The sequence below is a fragment of the Mauremys mutica genome, chromosome 6 (genome assembly GCF_020497125.1).
Source record: "Mauremys mutica isolate MM-2020 ecotype Southern chromosome 6, ASM2049712v1, whole genome shotgun sequence".
NCBI classification, from domain to species: domain Eukaryota; kingdom Metazoa; phylum Chordata; order Testudines; family Geoemydidae; genus Mauremys; species Mauremys mutica.
Genome location: NC_059077.1, coordinates 126,079,824 through 126,102,872, shown reverse-complemented (window position 1 = coordinate 126,102,872; position 23,049 = coordinate 126,079,824). Strand labels below are relative to the sequence as shown.

General features: G+C 45.6%; 1 protein-coding gene across 3 annotated transcripts in view; it reads right to left on the bottom strand.

The window, feature by feature from the left end:
* HOOK3 (hook microtubule tethering protein 3) overlaps positions 1-23,049 on the bottom strand; it is a 151,439-nt gene that overhangs the window by 9,725 nt on the left and 118,665 nt on the right. For 2 of the 3 annotated variants that reach the window (XM_045021963.1, XM_045021964.1), the window contains 5 exons: positions 22,461-22,543; positions 19,135-19,235; positions 16,240-16,344; positions 15,916-15,987; positions 6,458-6,594 (listed from right to left, as the gene is read on the bottom strand). In XM_045021963.1, coding sequence (XP_044877898.1) covers positions 6,458-6,594; positions 15,916-15,987; positions 16,240-16,344; positions 19,135-19,235; positions 22,461-22,543 — 498 coding nt within the window. Of the gene's footprint in view, positions 1-4,674; positions 6,595-15,915; positions 15,988-16,239; positions 16,345-19,134; positions 19,236-22,460; positions 22,544-23,049 lie in introns of those variants that run through there. The other variant, XM_045021965.1, reaches the window with a different exon arrangement.

Below are 23,049 nucleotides of genomic sequence, written 5' to 3'. Positions count from 1 at the left end.
GTGGTATCAATATATAGTACTTCAGGGTATGCCTCCTTTTGTCAGTTCTCAAAGTGGCTTCATATACACAATGAACAGCAGCAGAGACAATCTCTAATTCTCCATTAGCACCTACCAATGCTCAGAACCACTTTAGAGCAACCCCATTATCTCAGCTAGTCTCTTCAAATGGGGAGTGAAAACCTGGCCCCACCGAGATCAGTGGCAAAATGCCCCTACATTTCAAAAGGATCAGCCTCTCTCCTAGACTGCCTAGACTGTAGAGCATTTGTCATGAACGAATTCTGATCCGTCAGCTGTTTTTCATATCAAACAATTAGATTGCCTTGAATCCACTGTTAGGTGTTAATTTGATGTCCCGTAGGATCGTGCAGTTTGGGAAACAATGCATACTGCTTTTAGCAGAGTTTTTGAGGGCTTTCTAGGCTACTGTTATTTGTTAAATGTCACCATCTGTTCAAATCAATGACTGGATAATTTTTAAAATGACTCTCATGTCTCAATCTCCAGTGAAAACATTAAAGTCATGAATGGAAACACAAGAGAAGCATTCAAATTCTTCAGGTATGGTGCTGGTTGCAGAGTGAATCTCCAGAGATCTATCACGCCAAATGGGAAAAATCTGAGGTTGGCATGGCTGAAAAAGACAATCTTACTCTCATGGGAAAAAAGCTCTTTTCTAGAGTTTCTTCTTTAGTCAGCTGTAACTCAAAAACTTAAATCAGTGCCAGCAGCCCAGGTGTTCAGTATTCTACTTCATACGGTGCACAAATTGCAGTGAAAATCTTACAAAGAAAAACACACTGCTCCTTGGAGTTTTATACCTTCGAACAGATGCTTGTATCTTCCTTCTTTTTTCAGCTGAGGAAAAAAATCCTCTTATTTTCATCTAGTATTGGCTGCAGAGTCACTAACAAGCTTCAATTGCCTTCCTGAGTTCCATACAGGGAAGAAATGTCAACTGCTCATGCTTGAGGAGCTCCATTGCCAAGGACCCACAACACCCAACTAGGATCTGAAATAAAATTGCTGAGAAGCCTTCCAATTCCCTGAAAGTGGCAGCCACTGGCCTATATATTCCAACACTTGTTGCTTGTTTTAGGGGCTTAGTGTCGTTAGTAGACATGAGGTCGAGGTGCTTCTGGCTCAGTCAGAATTTGCCTCTTGAGATGTGATGGGCTCACATATCCAGGCACACCAGATTGTGCCAAACTATAGCTATTTTTAATGAGAAAAGGCAGGTAGGCAGGAGAAGTGATTTTATTCCCAACAGTGAAGTGGGCAAGTCTTAACTAGGATCAACTTGGCTCAAGCCATCATTAATCTAATTCCTCAGTCTCATGACCATTAGATTCACCTTTTCAGTTTAAAGTGAAAAATCACATGCAAGCTTCAGCCAGTGCAATATTTTTAAGGAAGGGTTGTTGAAAGTCATTTTGCTATCAAGTGCAAGTGAGCTCATTTTAGATCTTGCTGAGAAGAGGCTTCACCAAGAGTAGTCTAGTTCTCTGAAACACTGTAGATCAGGGCTCTCAACCTTTTTCTTTGTGATGCTCCCCATGGCCCACCTGTGTCACAGTAACTGTTTTTCTGCATATAAAAGGCAGGTTTGGAATTAGGGGGTGAGCAGGGCAATTGCCTGGGGCCCCATGCCACAGGGTCTCCCACGAAACTACATTGCTCAGGCTTCAGCCCTGGGTGGCAGAGCTCAGGGCCCTGGTCTTAGGTGAGCAGGACTTTCTACCGTGGGCCCCAGTGAGTCTAATGCTGGCCCTGCTTGGGGACTCAAGGGGCCCCAGACCCAGGGCCGGCTCCAGACCCCAGCACGACAAGCACGCGCATGGGGCGGCAGTTGTCGTCAGGGGCGGCAGATTGGGCCGGCGGAGCTGCCGCAGTCATGCCTGCGGGAGGTCCACCGGAGCCCTGGGATGACCGGACCTGCCGCAGGCATGACTGCGGACGGTTCGCTGGTCGTGCGGCTCGGCTGAACCTCCCGCAGGCATGACTGCGGCAGCTCAACCGGAGCCGCCGGACCAGCCAACCGTCCGCAGCTGCGGGAGGTCCAGCCGAGCCGTGCGACTAGCGGACCCTTACCAGTCAAGCCAGCGGGAGGTCCACTGCTCCCGGGGCTCCGGGGCGTCTCCCGTGCATGACTGCTTGGGGCGGCCGAATATGTAGAGCCGGCCCTGCCCGGACCCCTGGTTGAGAACCACTGCTGTAGATGACACCATAGGTATGTGACTGCCTAAGTCCTCATATATAATAATTTTGGGGATACCTAATTATTTTAATGACAGACTTATTGTAAAACATAAAAGGCAAAATTCAATTCAATTTACACCCATGCAAACCTACTTGAAGTCAGATTTAAGTATTTGGACCTATGAGTGCAAAAAAGATTTTCCTCCCAATCCTCTCCAAGAGTAAAAGTAAAGAGAAAAATGCTCAATCAAAAGCATCAGATCCAGGTGCTGTTTTCAGTGTGTTTCATAGAAAGTGAAAAATTGGAAAGACACATTCAGGGTATTCTTCCTCAGAGTCACTGTCTAAAGGGAGTGGTGAGAAAGTATAATCTAACTACTACATCTATGCCAAAGCATCAAAGCCATTAAAAAAGAACCATTACAAATCAAGCAGGAAGCTGCCAAGTGGACAATCTGATGTAGACTAATATTGGAAATGCGGAAATCATTTGAATGCATCTTAGTCACTCCATGTTAAGGAGATACTAGAAAGGGCAGGCAGAGTAGTTCCAAACAGGATTTTAAAAATTCACCCTTCGATACACAAAAGAATGTAAAGTTGCTATTGATAGCTCAGTGGTTTGAGCATTGACCTGCTAAACCCAGGGTTGACAGTTCAATCCCTGAGGGGACCATTTGGGGATTTAGTTGGGGATTGGTCCTGCTTTGAGCAGGAGGTTAAACTAGATGATCTCCTAAGGTCCCTAATATTCTAATGGAACCCGTTGGACTAGAAAACCACTAGCAATTTTTGTTGAAGTGAATGTAGAAATTATTTTAGTCATCTACTGGTGACACTAGAATTGCAAAGGATTCTCATTTGCTTAATATCAAGAAGGATACAGTGAAAAAATAATTGGCAATTTCCTATTTGTGTTATTTTCATTTTAAAATGTTTATAAATGAGTATTTCTATATGAGACTTTTCTTTTGTGCTACACTTTAGCTAAAAGTTAATTTTACAATCAGTTTGTTACTGTTTATATAGCACTTTCAAAAATGTAAAGCATTACACAAGTGCTAAGTATTATTAGGAAAAAATTGGACTGTTAATATTCTTCTTTATTATGTATCTAGTATCACATGCATGGCACTTTACAAGTTTGAATCCACACACGTCCTTGAATATAAAAGAAGTTAAGTTCCAACTGCTAGACAGCCCTGTAAAGTAGTAGTCTCAGTCTGGAATCCTGTGGACTTGCTTGTGCACCAGACCGTTTGCTTTTATTTTATTAAATACAAAGCTTACAGAAAGAAGGTGCCTGCCTGACATTGCCACAGTTGTTAGGAACCCCAGAAAGGGCTCGTATGGACTACTCAGCTCTTCTGTCATAATCAGCTAAAAATGCTGCTGCCAAGAAGGGCTGTTTACCTTTTGCAGGAATGCAAATTAGTTCTCCCATCAGGGAAGTAACGTTTTTAGGTGAGCAGGGCAGTATGGTATGTATACTTTATTTAGTACCAATTTATGGTATTAGAAATAGTGATGGCAGTTTTCATATAAACTTGTAATTATCCACAACAGCAGCAAAATATAGACTCAGTGTTAGTCTCTGCTGTTCCTATCTACACAGTGTCCTCTGTAAAAGCAGCATACGACTCAACAGGATAGTACAGATTTCACTCAGACAGAACTATGGGAGGCACCTCAGATAGTATCTGATCTTGTGGGGAAAAGGAAGAGAAAGGCCAAAATAAAAAAAAAAAAAAGGAGACCTGAGGAACGTGAGACAAAAACCCAGTGGCAACAAAGAGGGGGAGAAGGAGCCAGAAAAAAGAGAGAGAGAGAGAGAGAGAGAGAAGCAAGTTGTTTAATTTTAGGATGGAAATTGTATCGGAGTTTCTTCCGGATACCCATCTAATTAACAGTCATCTTAAACTGACTTAGTAACTTGGAGATAGAGCCTCCCCATTACAATCTGGGAATCCCCTTCATTCACAAGTAGATTTTGGCAGATGGTGGTACAAAGGAAGAGCCTGACAGACAAAAATAAAAATAAAGCCTTAAATATTCTTGGGTTCCTTCCTAGGGGCTGAAAAATGCTGTAAATACTTATTCAAGGAGACTGACTAACTCTTGCTCCCTTACACACACAGTACACACAAAGGTTCCTAAAGTGACCAGTCTGAACTCCACAAAAGACGTGTCTGGATAATCATATTGCTAGATGGTGCTTATGAAATTTGTCGCTTTAGCATTTTGTTTCTCAACAAAATACAGGAAGGCAAACATCAGTTTATGCCTGAACTGCCTTTACATTGTTAGCTTTATACATACTACAGGAGATATTTTTCTTACCTAACCTAATTTTAGGTACAGAGGGCAGACAACAGCTATGAAGTCTTTTTAATCACTACTCTACATATAACACTACTAAACAGTTATTTCTATGTCTTTGGAATAAAAGAAAACACATTTTGCTCATGGACTTCAGAAGATGTTCTTTGTATTGCTGGGACAATCAGGGTCAAGATAAATGCTTTCAACATATTTAATGGCCATTTTTAACATGGATTAGGTATGAACAGTTGGATGTGCTCTGGAATAAACAGCACTTACAAATGTCACTGTCTTTGAATCCATATGTACTGATCCTTCAGAGTCCTTTGACCATTTTAACCCAAAAGGTTAGATTAAAATATACCTTGGGATGCTTAAAAAAGCCAACGTGAGCTACTTTTGAAGGGATTTATAGGAAGGAAAGTCCTGCATTGGGCAAGAGATTAAAATAATTGTACGAAATTTAAACTTAGAAACTAGATTGTATGCACACCATATTAGGAGCAAGATTTATGTTGAAGGTGATGTCACAAAACACACAAACACGAAGCTGCCCTACTAGTAAATCCATAAAGGCTGATCCTACGAGGTGCTAGGTGTTGAGCATCTTCAACTCTTCAAGAAGTTACTGGGAGTTTAGCGCATTCAGAACGCTCAGAAATACTCAGCACTTTGTTGGAGGATCTGTCCTAAATTAATATCAGCAGTGAGAACCACTCACTTGTCTTACCAATCAAAGTGAAGATGCAGCGAAGATGCTACATATATATGGACAGGTATGTGTTAAAAGAATTAGACTACGAACAGCCAGCTTTCAATAAAGTCAGCAACAAACTTGCATAAGTGCACGGCTACCATTAGTAAGGCAATTGATATAATCATCCTCCTAATTAGCATATTAAAATAAGTCTTTCAGTGGTGGATGACAATTTGAATACATTAACCTCAACAATATTCAGCTGGGCCTTGATCCTTGATGTATGGTTAGTCCATCATTACAAGGCTTTAAAATAAATGCCTTCTTTTAAATCAGTGATGCTGTAGCACATTAAAGCACTCCAAATATTTCTTGATTTTTCTTTTTGGACATACTCAACCAACCGGAGTGGGGAGAACAATCTGAAACATTTCAACTGTGGCAGCAAACAATAGACGATACCAGTGGAGAAATAAAAGCAGATCTGAAGCCTTTTAAGAGAAAAAGAATGAAAGAATGGTCTCCAAATCATCCTACTTCCCTATTAAATGCCAAGAACAGGAGGAACCTCTTCATATGAAAGGAGAAACTCATTTCTCTTCTGTAAACATTCCACATCAGGTGTCACAGGATGTAGCTACATTCTGTGACACCTGAGTTTCCATTTACCACTTGTCTGTGGTGGCGGTGTTCCCCCCCCCCAAGAAACATGTTTTATAACAATTTTATGCAGCAATTTTGCATTTCCTATAAATTTTGCATTTCCTATAAAGGATTTTCAGCAATGTTAAACACTGATTACTACATAGTAAAAAGGAGACTAATTCCCTTTCAATGAAAAGAGTTATAAAGGATAGTAACACACATAGGTACATGTATACCATTTGTGACAGAAAATTTATGTTTGCTACATAGCCTATGTCAGACATTAGGTAAGAGATGACAACTTCATACGAATTTAAAAAACTCTATTATAATACAGCACTCCTCTGGATGTTTTCAAAATTTTGGCACATTTAAAGAGAGAGAAAGACGACGACTCCAAAAAAATAAGAATGAATGGCATTAAAACAATGAGAAATCATAATAAAACCCCTTCCTGAAATGAGAAATAACAGTGGTAGCAAGGAATAAAGATAGAGAAAGGATGCTAGTTGCATTTCCTGAAACGTCACGTGGAACAAAGTATGCCTGGATCACAGGGTTGATTCCTTTCTAAAGGCCAGGCTTCTCTACCTTGCTGTAGCTGGTTGGACATGACCAGGGTAAGATCTCCTTGTGCTGGTGGCTTGCCTTTGTCTAGCCAGGAAGGACTGTCCGGAGCCTGTACTAGCCAGTCTATCTTCTGCTGCTTTTTTATGCAGAGTCATTCCCTATGAATAAAGACAAACTCATTAGTGAATATTAGTGCATACTACTCAACATCTTGTCCATTTACCACTTGTCTTTCCTTTGCGTTATCAGCACCATCTAACCTGTTTGGGTCTTTTACATTTTGCCAGAGAATTGTGTGAACAATGTGTATTTTTGCAAGTGTAAAAAGGTGGCTTTACTTTCAGAGTTTGTAGTAATCATGCAAAAAGGTTTCAAGGATAGTAAGTTATACCCTCCCACACTTGAGCATGCTTTTCTGCATGCAACCATACATTGCCTGGGAACTCCTTTTTTTTTTTAAAAGTTATTTTCAAATAAAATTAAGGTGCATCTCTCAACTTTTAGAAATGCATTTCTCACATGTAAATATCAGCATATTATAAATAGCAGGAATTTGTTCTGAGAGAAAACACAAATATGTTTGCTGTTGATGGTTGCAGCAGGAGCTAATTGGCCATGCTGTCTCCTGACTGTTGATTGACTGGGAGAGATGAAAAATTAAAATTCCTGACAGCAGGAGCTCAGACAGTCCAAACTGAGGAAGCAGAAGACAGAGACACTGTCCTGGGCAGTGGAGAAGAACAGAGACCTAACCTGGAAAGAAGAAGCAGCTGAAGCTATAGCCACCCGTCTGGACCAGCTGAACTAGCAGCATTCCCACTTGGGCCTTGTCTGTACCAGCAAACCATCCCAGGGCAGACTCAGCTTATACCAGCCGAAGAGTTCTTTTGCCAGTATGCTTTATACCAGTCCCTAAACAAAATAAACCGTATCAGCAAAAGCACTTTTTTGCTGGTCTAACTGCATCTCCACTAGGCCTTCTGCTAGCATAGTTATGCTGGTTAGGAATCTGACTTTTTCACCCTCCCAACAGGCATAGCTATGCCGGAAAACTTTAAAGTGTAGACAAGGGCTGAGAAACAAGGAGACTTAAAGGGACTCGGTCATTTCAGAGAAAAAAAGAGCAAGAGAAACTTGTGAGTGTACCAGGAAAAAGAGCATTGTTATTTCCATGCTGCTGTGACTATATACAGGCCTTCATAAACTCATGCCACACAATATCTCTAGCACATGGAATTTACAAACCATCATATATGATATAACAGGCAACACTCTGAACACAAATGGGGAGGGGAGGTTTAGCAGTTTAAATACAGGATTTGGAATCAGGGATTCCTGGGTTCAACATCCAGCTGTCACTCACTTGCTGTGTGACTTGGGGAAAGTCAATACCTTTCTGTCTCCGACTCTAAAATGAGAATGGTAATTCACTCCCTCAGAGGGGTTTTGTTAGGATTAATGGGATGATGTTTTTAAGAACATGAGAACGGCCATACTGGGTCAGACCAAAGGTCCATCTACCCCAGCATCCTGTCTTCTGATGCCAGGTGCCCCAGAGGGAATGAACAGAACAGGTAATCATCCAGTGATCCATCCCGTCGTCCATTCCCAGCTTCTGGCAAACAGAGGCTGGGGACACCATCCCTGCCCATAGGGTGACCAGTCAGCAAGTGTGAAAAATCGGGACGGGGTGGTGGTGGTGGTGGTAGTAATAGGAGCCTATATAAGAAAAAGACCTAAAAATTGGGACTATCCCTATAAAATCAGGACATCTGGTCACCATACCTGCCCATCCTGACTAATAGTCATTGATGGACCTATCCTCCATGAACTTACCTAGTTCTTTTTTGAACCCTGTTATAGACTTGGCCTTCAAAAATTGTAAATTGTTTTGAATGTGTGAAGTGCTATTCAAGTATGTCATGAGATGAGAACTCATTTGTTTATCCTTAACCATAGGATTGTGAATGTTTGCATGACAGAGAGTTTTCAAGCTCATGTCGCATAGAGGAGAAAATTCCTGTCACTTCAATGGACTGAGCCTTCCCCCTCTAGTTTGCTGACTTTGATAATCTGAGGGCATTTGATGTACAGACTCTTTCACTGGTTTTCTGGTCAGCTGCACTGCTCTGGGGGGAGTTCACATGCACATTGTTCCCCAGGCCTGCAAATAGCATATTGATGAGTCAAGGAACAAGGGAAGAGGAAGCAGGCAAGCACATGCACAGAAAAGATGGGAAAGTGAGTGGGCTCGAGGACGTTCGGTGCTGTCACTCTCTACAAGAGCCTTTGAATACTGCAGGCGAGCAGAAAAATCCTTAGAAGTACAAAGGAGTTTTTACAAAACTATTTCAGACCACACTATTTAAAAGGTGATCTGTTGGGGACTGGAAAAATACAAAATGATGCAATTTAAAAAAATTAAAGTGGTCATTGTCCCATTAAATGTTAATTGGATGTTTTATTTCTAAGTGAGTAGGCATAACATTAGGAAATTATGCAAAGTCATCTGAAATTGCTTTCCCATACCAAAGGTTCAAATGATCAAGCTAGGAATGGTGGAGCATTGTATCTAATTTCCTATTAATGAACATAAGAGAGGGAGCATATTGACCATCAGGCATCTTAAGGGAAGGGACCTGGGAGGGATTCAAGCTCCATTTTGGGACATCAACATATCACAAGGGTCAGAAATTCCATCTATCAGGAAGGTGGTTCTGAAGGGGCCATGCCCTCTGTCATGCATAACTCTGGTTCACTCAGGGTGAAATACACCCCCATGCAAAGAGCTGGCAAAAGCACGTGGCCCTACTTTACGCTGTACTTTGAGGATGTTAAGTGGTGCATCAGCCTTGCGCTGGCTCTGTGCATGTTCCCCGAGACATTCCTTTTATATACTTCAGGGGACAGCTTCATATTTTGGAAGGAGGAAGTGTTGTTTCTACCTGTATAACCACCATTACTGTACTCTGGTTAAATTCCCCTTTGGTGTTCTCAAATATGGTTCTCTGTGCTATGTTTGGAGAAACTGATTAAATGGAGAAGCCATTTCTGATTAACAAAACAAATTATGTATAACTTGGCTAAGTGCCATGGTAGAGGACCATAAGAGTCGATAAGACGGTTACTCACCGTAGTAACTGTTGTTCTTCGAGATGTGTTGCTCCTATCCATTCCAGTCAGGTGTGCGCGCCACGCGTGCACGGCTCTTCGGAAGATTTTTACCCTAGCAACTCCGGCGGGCCGGCTGGGCGCCCCCTGGAGTGGCGCTGCTATAGCGCAGGATATATACCCCAGCCGGCCCGTCCGCTCCTCAGTTCCTTCTTGCCGGCTACTCCGACAGTGGGGAAGGAGGGCGGGTCTGGAATGGATAGGAGCAACACATCTCGAAGAACAACAGTTACTACGGTGAGTAACCGTCTTTTCTTCTTCAAGTGATTGCTCCTATGCATTTCAGTCAGGTGATTCCCAAGCCTTACGTAGGTGGTGGGGTCGGAGTTAGATGTTGCAGAACGCAACCGCTAAGCCAGAGGCTGCAACAGCTCTGGACTCCCGGACCAATGAGGCAAAGGTGTGGACCGAGGACCAGGTAGGTGTACAACACATCCCCCGAAAGGGAATGCGAGCCAGGAAGGCAGCTGAGAAGCGTGAGCCCTGGCGGAATGTGCAGCAAGGTGGCTCTATGGCACATGGGCCGAAACAGAAGAGGTGCAGATGCACAACGTCATTGAAGATGAAACCCTCTAGGAGGAGACAGGTATGCCCTTCGTCCGGTATGCCGGTACGATGAAGGCTGTGGGGGCGTTACGAGAGGGCTCTGTCCGCTAGATATAGATTGCGGACGCCCTGCAGATGTCGAAGGAGGGCAACCGTTGCTCTCCTTGCACAGAGAGTGGCTTCGGAAATAAGACCGGAAGGAAGATATCCTGGTGGATATAAAAGGCCGACACCTCCTTGGGGAGGCAGGTCGGACGTGGTAATAACTGCCTTGTCCTTGAGGAACACAGTATCCCTTGGGCCTATTGTGAGAGTCTGTAGCTCGGAGACTCGTGTGGCCGCAGGAAAGACTACAGGAAACTGCCTTGCAGGACAGTTATATCAATGAGCATGTTGACATTGGCTCGAATAGGGCAGTCATAAAACTGGGTAGAACCAGATTGAAGAGCCAGGTTTATGGCGGGCCCCCACTTGGGGGTGTGTGTGTGCATAAACGCTCCAAGCCCTGAGGAACCAGATGGAACGGAGCGGGATCTCGGCGGGAGAAACCTTGCGCGTTTCGGAGCAGCATGAGAAACGCTTCCACTCGGCCAGATACTTTAATCGAATGGACGATTTTCTACCACCCCGGAGAATCCCGTAGAACCGAGGCCGAACAACGTAACTCGGATCGGTTTAGCCACGCAGGAGTCCTGCTGTGAGGTGCAGGGATTACAAGACCGGGTGGTGAAGGTTGTTGTGATTCCGCATCATGGGGTCTGTGCCAAGAGGGTTGCTACCGAGAGGTGTAGCAACATGGTGTGCCAGTGCTGCCCAGGTTACACTGGAGCGAACCCGATCAGGGGCGCTCTGTCCCTGCGGAGTTTGAGCAGGACCTTGTGAACCAGCGGGGACAGTGGACAGCGTACGGCAGATGGCTGATCCATGGCCTCAGGAAAATCCTCCAAGACCGAGCCTGGGGAGAGGCCTTGGAACGAGGAGAATTTCTCTCCCTCTTTCCGTTCTCGCGAAAGCGAGGAGGGCTATGCGGGGGAAGACCCACTTCTGGAAAACGGAATAGATAAAGACGGGAGGAAACCACCACTTGTGAGACAGGAAGGATCTGCTGAGACGATCCGCCAGCTGAATCGCCTGGTACACAAGGCAGACTGCTCTCAGCTCTCGGACATTGATGTGTAAGGCCAGCTCTTGCGCTGACCGAAGGCCGTGAGTGTGAAACTACACCAGGTGCGCACCCAGCCGAGAGATGGGCTGTCTGTCACGAGGGACCCCGAGGGGTGAGTGAAACAGCATCCCCGGATACACCGGGGAGGACGCCGACTCCCGGTCGAGGGAGCCTAGGCTGCTCGGTGGAAACGAGACGACCACGAGTATGCCATCTCTGCCCGGGTGGCACCCCCAGGTGAGCCACGATTGAAGTGAACAGAGGCAAAGCCTGGTATGTTTAGTTGCAAACGTGTAGACAGCCATGTGACTCAGGAAACCGAGGCAAGAGCGAGCCCAAGTTGGCGGGAAGGTCCGTAGACCTTGTACAATTGTTACCCTCGCCTGAAACCAAGGCTGAGGAAAGCAGGCTCTGGCGAGTCTGGAGTCCAGGACGGCCCCAAAGAATTCCCTTCCCTATATGGGAATCAGAGTGGATTTTACTATTGATCATCAGGCCTAGACACAGGAAAAGGTTCGTGTCGATGCCCACATGACTGGTACTTTGGGCCCGGGGGTTCTTCGAATGAGCCACTCATCTAGACACGGAGAACGTGTATCAGACGGTGGCGAAGAAAGGCGGCGATTACAGCCATGCACCTTGAATACCCCTGGGCTGTATAGAGGCCAACCGGGAGGGCCGTATACTGGGAATAACGATGGTAGGCCCCAAACCGAGGGTACCTTCTGTGTGGAAGAGAAATGGCAACGTGAAAAACACGCGCCCTTCATATCGAGGGCGGCGTACCAGTCTCCGGGATCCCAGGATGGGATGATGGTCGCCCTGGGTACCATGCGGAACTCATCTGCATCGTGACTTGTTGAGTTCCTGCAGGCCTAGGATAGGTCTGAGACCTCCCTTCGCTTAGGGGAATAGGTTTCGCCCTTAGTTACCTCCTGTATAGCTCCGATGAGGAGGAGCGGCCGCACCTCTTGCCAGAGGAATCGCTCGTGAGAGGGGTCCTTAGGAGGGGCGAGGATGGGTAGGCTTTTGCCCCATTGGTGGTCAGAAGGACCCTAATTCTGGCTCCTTTGGGGTGCGGATTGATGGCCACGGCCGTGTAAGCCACGCCCGCTGGCCATGTCCTGACCTTGTCAAGGCGCAGGGTAAGAGCGGAGGTTGGGGACGGAAGCGTCGGCGCTGAATTACCGGCGTGTGCATGCCGAGAGAGAGAGAGAGAGCAAAGTGACCCTGCTGCCCTTTAGGTTCTGCAGCCTAGAGCCAGTGTTGTCAGAGAACAGGCCTGTGCCACTGAAGGGCAAGATCTGTATAGCGTGCCGCAGCTGCGAGGGAAGGCTCGATAACTGGAGTCCTGAAACGCGCCGCTTGGCAACACCCGAGGCCAGAGTCATGGCAGCGGAGTCAGCTGCGTCCAACGAGGCCTGGAGGGAAGCTCTCTCCAGCTCCGTCCTTTGCTGCAGGAGGGCATCGAACTCTTGACGGGAGTTCCGAAGAACCGACTCTGTAAATTTGCCCACCGCCACCCACAGTAGCGGATAAGCAGGGCTTGCTGGTTCGCTACACGAAGTTGCAGGGCCCCCTCCGGGTACATCTTATGGCCCAGTAAGACCACACGCCCAGCCTCTTTGGATTTAGGGGCTGGTCGCATTTCGATTAGAGGAGGGCCGGAGGGGTATGTTCCTGCCCCCGCCTCATCTGGGGAGGAGGAAGAAGAAAGGCCCGGGACAAGCGGGTCCTGTGTGGGCTCGAGCTCCTGGACGACCTCCTGATCCGGTGGGATCTGGGAGCCCGGTGCCGAACCGGGCGTTGCTCTGTACCGGTCGGATGGGGACGACTAATTGTCACCTCTGGCACCCAGAGCTCGGAGGGAACGGAGCGAGATGGGATCACCGGTACGCCTCTGGCGTGGTAGTACACCCACGGCGTCCAGAATGACCATTGATAGGTCTCCTCGAAGACTCTGGAGGGCACATCGGAAAACAGAGTGCTACGCATATGAAGTGTCCGCACGGGACGACACTGATGCGTGGCTGGATGGCCCTGGAGGAGCTGAAAGCTCTTGGTAGAGTCTCTGTCTGTAACTGACGTCGCTCGATGCGGCACCGGGGATCGGTACCGGTAGACAGACCGGTACCGAGAACGGGACCTGCCACCGAAGCTGTGCCGGGCGGACGACCGAGGGCGGTGCCTGAGGCTTGATCGGAGCTGAGTGTCCCGGACCGGCGAACGGGATGCTGACCGGTGCCGCGAGCACTACTGGTACCAACAGGGAGAACGGCGCCGAGACCTAGATCGGTGACGGGACCGAGAACATCTGCGGAACCGCGACCCTGAACGGTGCCGCTGTGTGGCGCCGAGGTAGGGTGGTCTGATCAAGGCAGGCTTGCCCATCGACTATGTAACCCACACCGGCGGTGCCGGGGGTTGAGGCAGCGTAGATGCTGTCGTTGCAATCAGCCCCCTCACCGTGGACACTGTCTCCGGCGTGGAGGGAATAGTGAGCTCGACCATAGCTGGCACCCCGGATGCAGCTTCATAGTGAGCTCGACCACGGTCCATACCGGGGAGTGTTCCAGCACCGGACTCGACGGCTTTTGCCTGGCCGGAGTTAATGGTGCGGGCATTGTCGGTGCCGCGGTAGACATCGGTGCCGGGCGATCCGACGGAACATAGCGCTCGGCTGCGGAGCAGGCGGCTCGGACGCAGCTTCAGGGCGAGCTTGACCACGGTCCGTACCGGAGAGCTTTCCGGCACCGGACTCGACGGCTCTTGCCTGGCCGGAGTTAATGGTGCGGACATTGACGGTGCCACGGCAGACATCGGTGCCGGGCGGTCCCACTGAACATAGCGCTCGGCTGCGGAGCAGGCGGCTCGGACGCAGCTTCCTAGCGAGCTCGACCACGGTCCGTACCGGGGAGCTTACCAGCACCGGACTCGACGGCTCTTGCCTGGCCGGAGCTAACGGTGTGGATACTGTCGGTGCTGTGGCAGACATCGGTGCCGGGCGATCCGACTGAACATCGCGCTCGACTGCGGAGCAGGCGGCTCGGACGCAACTTCCGGGCGAGCTCGACCACGGTGCGTACCGGGGAGCTTTCCAGCACCGGACTTGACGGCTCTTGCCTGGCCGGAGTGAAAGGTGCGGATATTGTCGGTGCCGCGGCCGACATCGGTTCCGGGCAATCCGACGGAGCATAGCGCTCGGCTGCGGAGCAGGCGGCTCGGACGCAGCTTCAGAGCGAGCTCGACCACGGTCCGTACCGGGGAGCTTTCCAGCACCGGACTCGACGGCTCTTGCCTGGCCGGAGTGAAAGGTGCGGATATTGTCGGTGCCGCGGCCGACATCGGTTCCGGGCGATCCGACGGAGCATAGCGCTCGGCTGCGGAGCAGGCGGCTCGGACGCAGCTTCAGAGTGAGCTCGACCACGGTCCGTACCGGGGAGCTTTCCAGCACCGGACTCCACGGCTCTTGCCTGGCCGGAGTAACTCTTCATCCTCCAGGAGAGAGGTCCATGCCGAGGGTACGTCGGAGTCAGCGACGGTGGTGCCAGGAGGTCTTGGTGGCACCGGCGGTCCGGTGCCGAGGGAGCGCGCCGTGAAAACTAACTAGCGCTCGGCGCCGAGAGCGGAGGAGCAAGAGCTGCCTCCCTCAGGAGCTGTTTAAAACGAAAGCCCCGCTCCCCTTTGTTCACTGATTAAGGGCCTCACAAATGCAGCACTTATCTGTGAGGTAAGATCCCTCGAGGCACTTAGGAGAAGATCTCTTGTCGGCAGCGGCTTGTGGCCGGCCGAGCTTGTGGCCGGCCAAGCTTGTGGACTGGGCATCGGACCCGGCCCCGGGTGAGGGGAAGGGGATAAACCCCAGCCCCTGTAAAATAAATACACTATACTATTCTACAAACAAACAGAGTTAACTACAACTATAAACAGAATGAGAGAAAACTACGAGTAGCTAGGGAAGTGGAGGTCAGCTGAGCTGTGCTCCACTGTTCCAACGGCCGTCACGGGCGGAAAGAAGGAACTGAGGAGCGGACGGGCCGGCTGGGGTATATATCCTGCGCTATAGCGGCGCCACTCCAGGGGGCGCCCAGCCAGCCCGCCAGAGTTGCTAGGGTAAAAATCTTCCGAAGAGCCGTGCACGCGCGGCGCGCACACCTGACTGGAATGCATAGGAGCAATCACTCGAAGAAGAACCAGTGCTTAGAGCCTCTTGCAGAGACATTTTAATGAAGTATAAATAAATACACTGAAGGTTGTGAGCAGCCAAGGAAGGAAAACCAGCTTGACTTTTATATTGTAAACTCATGTTTAACCTGATTTCTGTTATCAACATGATCTCTTTCAGCATTTTGTGTCTCTACTTTAAATTATGGAAAGCATAGCTAGAAGGTAACAGTACATGGTTTATTTATTTATATTTTTTAGTGTTGACTTATCGATTACTGAGACAAATTCACTCATCTGTCTGTGTGCGCACAGGACAGTTTTTTTTTGAACTATACTGTAATTAGGTGAAAAGGGCTCAGGATAAATGCCACACAAACCACACTAACAAAGACTGACAATTGTAACCCTAATACAGTTTGGAGCATCTTACCATATTGTACCAGGCACTCACAATAAATTTCTCCTCCATCTCTCTTTGAGTCTTTGTTTTCTCATACTCTTTCTGGGGGGGAGAAGAAAAACAAAAAGAGCATAAATGTAAAGCTGTATGACAAGAATGGATAATATGTATTAGACAGACACTGTTTGAACCCCAAACACCTGGATTCATAGATTCCAAGACCAAAAGGGACCATTGTGACCTCCTGTGTAACACAAGCCCGAGCACTTCCCCAAAACAATTCCTACAGCATATCTAGCAAACATGGAAAAAATCTGGAAAACCTAGAACAAGAGAAAATGTGCAGATTGTTACCTCTAACGAATGAAACATTCGGTCCCGTTCCTGTAGTTGATTTTTCAGAGCCTGAATCTCAGGAGCTGTGCCCTGGTTTTGTTTAGGATCTAAAGTACGGATAACCTGCAAGATGCAAACACAACAGTTCATTTAAGTAAACATCACAAAGCGATCTCATCAAATACATCTAGATAACATAGAAGGTGCCAAGGGATTATAACCATCCAAGATAGGCCTTAAGAAACATTAAAGTCCTTTAAAGTAGGTACTTGTATCTATGTGGGATGGTTTTAAGAAACTTAACACAACACAATGTGAGAAGAACACACTATTCTAAGATGCTGTATCCTTTCATCCAATCATATCCACCCTGCTAGGTTAGTCAGTGGTGGTGAACATCCTGCCACTGCCTGACTTCACCATGTAGGGTGATGTAAACTGAAACCCACTTAAGAGATGCCATGGCATCTGCTCTCTGCTGTCTCTTAAGGGACTCCATCAAAACAAAAAAGCTGCTGGTGGGAGAGAGAAAGCTCGAAGGCTTGATGTCTTGGACTCACGAATACAGAGTCAGAGAGAACTATTTCTTCTCCAACTTCCAGTGTCACAGAGTGAGGGTGAAGGGTATCCCTCCCTGAAGCCATTCTCCTCAGCGCTAAGGGATACACGCAGGAAATATTTCCCTCAACCTTCCACCCTGCACTCAAAGACTCCCTCTCACTGGAAGGAAATGGTGGAAGGTGACCATGACTCAGGGACTTGGAGCACCACTGTCAGTTTCTCCTGGTAGCTCTGCTGCAGCCATTAGCAGGAATCCAAGGGGAGTGCCAGTGAGATGAAGAATCCCCATTAAGTTTGATGGGGACATATCGATCTAGGTTCGTATGCGGCACCTACCATAGTAGCATCTGAACACCTATAAAAATTGAACTAAAGCAAGAGACTCTCCAGCAAGTGGCCCAGATTTCTAATTCCATCCAAGAAAGTTGCTGGAAACTTTTTAACAGTAAACATGCGTGTGGGTGTGTGCTTGTACGTACACAGCCACTTCACTTCCTCCTCCTATATTCTACCTATTTCAGAACTCTGCACAAGTAATGAGGATGAAGTGATGTCAGACGCTGAAATGTCAAATAGAATATGCTGGAACAAAATCATCATTTAAGTTTTAATAAACCTCCTTTAATAGATGATATTCACGCAAGAGTCCTGAAGGAAATTAATAATGAAGTGGCTGAGCTACTAGAGACTACTACTCCAGGTATAATCACTGTATCCATTTTTAAAAAAGGTTCTAGGGAAGTATCATGGAAATATCAGAAAGCCACAAAAAAGCATAAATTAGTTGAAAAATAATTAAAGCTAGTGTTCTAGAAAACTCTTAGATTAACATGCTATGAACAGGACAAATCAGCACAGCTTATGCAAAGCAAAAAGCTTGCCTCTAACTTGTTAGAATGCTTTGAGAGAGTCAGTAACATAATGGATAAAGGAGAAGTGAAAAATATAACTTTATTTGGACTTTCAAAAAGCCTTTGAAATCCTTCACAAGGTAAGTCACAAAAGAGGAGAGGTAAACTTCTGTCATGGACTAGAAACTCACTGATGGGTCCTAAATTAATTCTTCTCACTTAGGAAAAAAACCTAGGCATCATCACGAACAGCTCAATGAAAACATCTATCAGGGCACGCAAAAACACTAACAAGATGTAACCGTTAGGGTGTATTCAGAATAGGAAAGAGAAGAATAGTGAAAATACCATACTACCAATATAAACCTGATGGCATAGCCACCCCTTAACAAGGGGTGATGGCTGAGCGACTGAAGTGCTCAATTACAAACCCAAAGGTTGTGGGTCCGAGTTTCGCTTGATCTCATACTGAAGGGCCGCCTCCAGTTCACCCAGCTGCAAAATGGGTACCTGATCTACAGGATTAGGGATGTAAAAGGCCACAGCAGTCCCTTGTGTACCTTTGGCTATGGAAACTGACATGTCTATAAAACTGTATTAGCCTGATGAGCCATCTGTGGCTTGAGGAAGACTGATTTTTTATGTCAGTTTTGGGCACCCCATCTTGAAAAGGATATAGCAAAACAGAAAAGGGGTAGAGAAGGGAAAAGAAGTGATTAGAAGCATGGGACAGCTTGCATATGAGGCTGTACTAAAAATCCTTTGTTTTGAGAAGAGATAAATAAAAGGTGACACAATAAAGAGGGATCTAAAGGAATCAATGGCATAGAGAATGGCAGTTGGGTGCCCCTATTTACCCTCTCAAATCAAGAAGGGGAGACCAAAGAAATTAAAATTGATGCATTATTTTTTGAGACTGTGCATATATAATTAACCCATAGAACTCATTGAGGCAAAGAGCTTAATAGAATAAGCTATTTCTATGAATAGTAAGAAAATCATCTCAGTTATAACTGTCATAATAAACATTAAAAAGGGAAATTAACCCTTGTACTTCAGACATAAACCAACCCACTAGCTGACCAGAGTTGGAAAGAACTTTCCCCATGTGGCAGGTTATCACATAATTGTTACCTTACTAGGTGCCACCTGGTGCTGGTCACTGTCAAGGACAGAATACTGGTCTGGGTAAACCACTGGCATAAATGAATATGGTGCTTTCAGTTTGGGGGGGGTTGGTGTTTGTATAAAAGACAGATAGGTGAAGAGGGGCAGGGGGAAGTTGGTTTGCACAAACATAAATTTGAGGAAGAGGCTTCTGCAGGAAGATAAACTTAATATTATGTAGCATACTGGTATCAAACTGAAAACTACAACAAAACCCACTAATTACCTTCCTCTCCTGTGGTGATTAATATTGTTAGATCTGTTTTATTTATTTTCATTACCACGGAGAGAGGGTGAGCAACATAAACCTCAGCTCAGAGCACCATGCACTTACACTCTTGGCCTTTTCCAAATACTTTTTGTATCGTTCCTCCATTTGCTTCATTTCTTCTTCTTTTTTCCGTAAAGCTTCTTGTAATTCTTCAATTTTGAGTGCTTTACGTAGGGAGAAATATATTTTAAAAAGTCATACTAAAAATAAACACACTTTAATATTGTTTGTTTAAATATAAATTAAATCCATAGCTAGTACTTATTTCTTCAGTAAAGGAAAGCACAAGTCAGGATAGCAAAATGTTCTACTAATTCAGCAGATACAGTGGTTAAGTATTCAACAACTCAAACACATGAAGGGGGAGACACAGTGTATTCTACTCCACTATATACACCCGTTAAATAATTACCCTGTAGACAACATTACTGTCTGAGCATATGGAAAATTAAAGGGATAATTACAGCCCTACATTAATGCCACTATTGGGCAACTCATTGTTAATTCATAAAAGTGAGGGTTAGCAATGCAGTATATGTTCCAAAACATTGTGGCAGCATAATTCACCTAAGCCAAATATATGTTAAAGAAATCTACAGGAGAAAAAACCCCTATACATCTTTCCCCAAAGGTAACACTGAAGAATTTCACCAAAAATGTGACAAAAATAAACAAATAATTTGTTTTTAACATTTTATAAATAAGTTTTATGGACCAGCAAGACAGTTTCATTGTACAGATACTTGAATGGGTTGATTTATGGGGATAGCTAGCCAACAGTATTTGCATAGATTATCGTTCATCCAAGGACTTGTCTGAAGAGACTGATTTTGTCATCCCTGATCAAACGGTGCATGACATCAGTGTTTGGTTCTTGGAGAATCTCAGATCAGGCACAACTCCTGATCATCTGTTTTGTAATAGCACTTTGTTGTGGCACTCACTCCCATTTATCTTACTTGCAATGTCCTCTCCAAGCACTGGCCTAATATTGAGAATGTGACCGGGCAAAGTAAGATCTACTTTACTGATCATTCCTAGAGGCAGAAAGGGATACTCAAAGGTTATATCTGTTTTAAAAATTTTGCTTCTTACTCTACCCAACAATCAGGGCCGGCTCCAGACCCCAGCGCACCAAGCACGCGCTTGGGGCGGCGTCCCGCGGGAGGGCGGCAGGCGGCTCCGGTGGACCTCCTGCAGACGTGCCTGCGGAAGGTCTGCTGGTCCCGCGGCTCCGATGGACCTCCCGCAGACGTACCTGCGGAGGGTCCGCTGGTCCCGCGGCTCCAGTGGAGCATCCACAGGCATGCCTGTGGGAGGTCCACCGGAGCCGCGGGACCAGCGGACCCTCCGCAGGCACGTCTGCAGGAGGTCCATTGGAGCCGCGGGACCAGCAACGGCCAGAGCGCCCCCCGCGGCGTGCCGTCCTGCTTGGGGCGGCGCAAATCCTAGAGCCGCCCCTGCCAACAATCCTAGATATTTTCAGTTGTTTCCACTCATGTCTGTTAAAAGAACTCAAAGAATTTAATTACAGCCACAGTTTTTACTGTGACACTTCAGAGTAGGATAACTCTCAAAATACAAAAACTTTAGAAGGTTCCATAAATGGCATTTAGGCCTATCCAAATAAAAGCTTAGGCTAAAATTTTCAACATCTTTATGAAAAAAATTCCAAGTACCTGGCCTCTAAAAATCAGGCCCCTTTAAGGCGTCAGATACTTTATATTGAGCAGCAAAGAATCCTGTGGCACCTTATAGACTAACAGACGTTTTGCAGCATGAGCTTTCGTGGGTGAATACCCACTTCTTCGGATGCAAGAAGAAGTGGGTATTCACTTGCATCCGAAGAAGTGGGTATTCACCCACGAAAGCTCATGCTGCAAAACGTCTGTTAGTCTATAAGGTGCCACAGGATTCTTTGCTGCTTCTACAGAACCAGACTAACACGGCTACCCCTCTGATATTTAATACTGAGGTTCAGTGAGTGGGGAAGTTGCTGAATCCCCGTATTCTTTATTTCCAGACTTCTTATCATTTTAAGGTGTGGAATTTTTATAAAGTGTAATATTATTTTGTGGGCTGAAAAAGATTTTCAACTTTAACTGTTTTTGAACTGAAAAGATTTTCAACTTTAACTGTTTTTGAACTAAGTTATTCTCTTGTATGAATATAAATTACTATTATAATATTAATTTGTAATATTGAACAGCTCCCAGACTGGCTTTTACTCTAGAAAAATCAGAGAAAGCTGTTGCTGAAATGGCAGCTTGACTTTTCTCGGAGTGTGTGCATGCACATGTGTATGATGGAGAAGGAGGGAAGGAGAACCAGTTTAAAAATGACACTTCCTCCTTCAACCCCTTACTGTCATCTGCTACTCACTCCCACTGCCTATTTTCCCTCCCATTCCCACAGATGCGTAAGTGTGCCCTACCAATGTGTCCTCCCTCAAACCCAGTGGGCCTAAGGATTATGTAGGCTGACAGCTTACAAAGGCCTGACTAGTCAATTCCACATCTTTGAATTATCTGAGTCCCCCAGCTATATGCTTTATATTATAGAAGATAAAAAAAAAAGGATCATGTCCCACTCAAACTAATACAGAACAAAACAGTGTGTAGATCTTACAGGACTCTTTCATGAACAAAGCCTCTCTGGCATCTTCGGACAGATGCTGGCATCGATGTTTGAAAGATGATGGGGCACTTATTTTTTTCCAACCTACTCAATGTAATGGCGGTACACATTTGCCTTTTTTAAAAAAGCAACATACCATTTAGAGTCCTTTACAATTGGGACTTGATGTGTGGCTGTGAAATCCCAAACTGGCCTACTTGGCTAAAGCCACATTCTCATTGACCAACCAGTGTCCAAAGATTTGCTCTAATGATTTTTCTGATTATCCAACTCTGTCATCACCATTTCAGTCTACAATCTGAACACATGTTGAGGCAACATGTAGTACGTATCAACATATTGCAGGAGAGCTAATAAGCATGGAGGGATTTTTAACGTAACAGATACCAGGGACATGAACCTATCGCAGATAACAGCAATTCTGGATAACTGAGGTTAAGGTGACCAGTCAAGAACTGTATTAACTTGACATTCCTCTGGGCATCAAGATTTTAGTAAAGTGACCTCTGCTTCCTGTCCATAAACATTAACAGTATCTTTTGGGTCAGTAAATCTTGATGTTCTCCTCTGCAAGAATTAATATCTGCTTACCATTGTCAGACTTCCCTATAATTTTGTATCAATAAAACACTTACAATTTTACAATTCATTTTTTAAAAACATTTTACAGTTTTCTCTGTTAATTATTAAAAACCCTCTGTACATACAAGCTTTTTTATGTAAAGACTGTGTTCTAATGGAGGAAAACTCACAACTGTTGTTATATCTTGGTTCCAAATCTTCAATAATAGCTCGTTTCCTCTGTATTTCATTGTTAGCCTCATGCAGCTTCTCCCTGTTACAAATTGTGAAAAGATACATTATTGTTCCAACATTCTTCTCCATCTCAAATGAAAATTAAGCAGTAAAAAAATTCCATGTTCTACAATTCTGGGAAATTATAACAAAGCTGACTTTTGGCCGTGAGGCACTAGGGCATGGTGAGTGATATCAATGAACAAAGAATGGAACTGTTTAAAAAACAGAAGAAAAAACATTACTGTATATGCACAGTTGTAACATCAGAAAGCTCCATTCTCAGTCCAAAATTCTACAATTACTTTATAAATTACAATAAGCTGTACAAAGCCTGCTTGAAATACATGATTTTGACAGCTATGACATTATTAAAGACTGTCTAACCCCCCACAACACCCCAGACAGAGGCTATACACTTGTTGTAAGCCAGTAGGTCATCATATGAGGAGATTACTGACCTGTAACTGGAGGTTCTTCAAGATATGTGGTCCCTATTTGTATTCCATACGTGGGTGGCATGCGCGCCATGCACTTGAGTCCGGA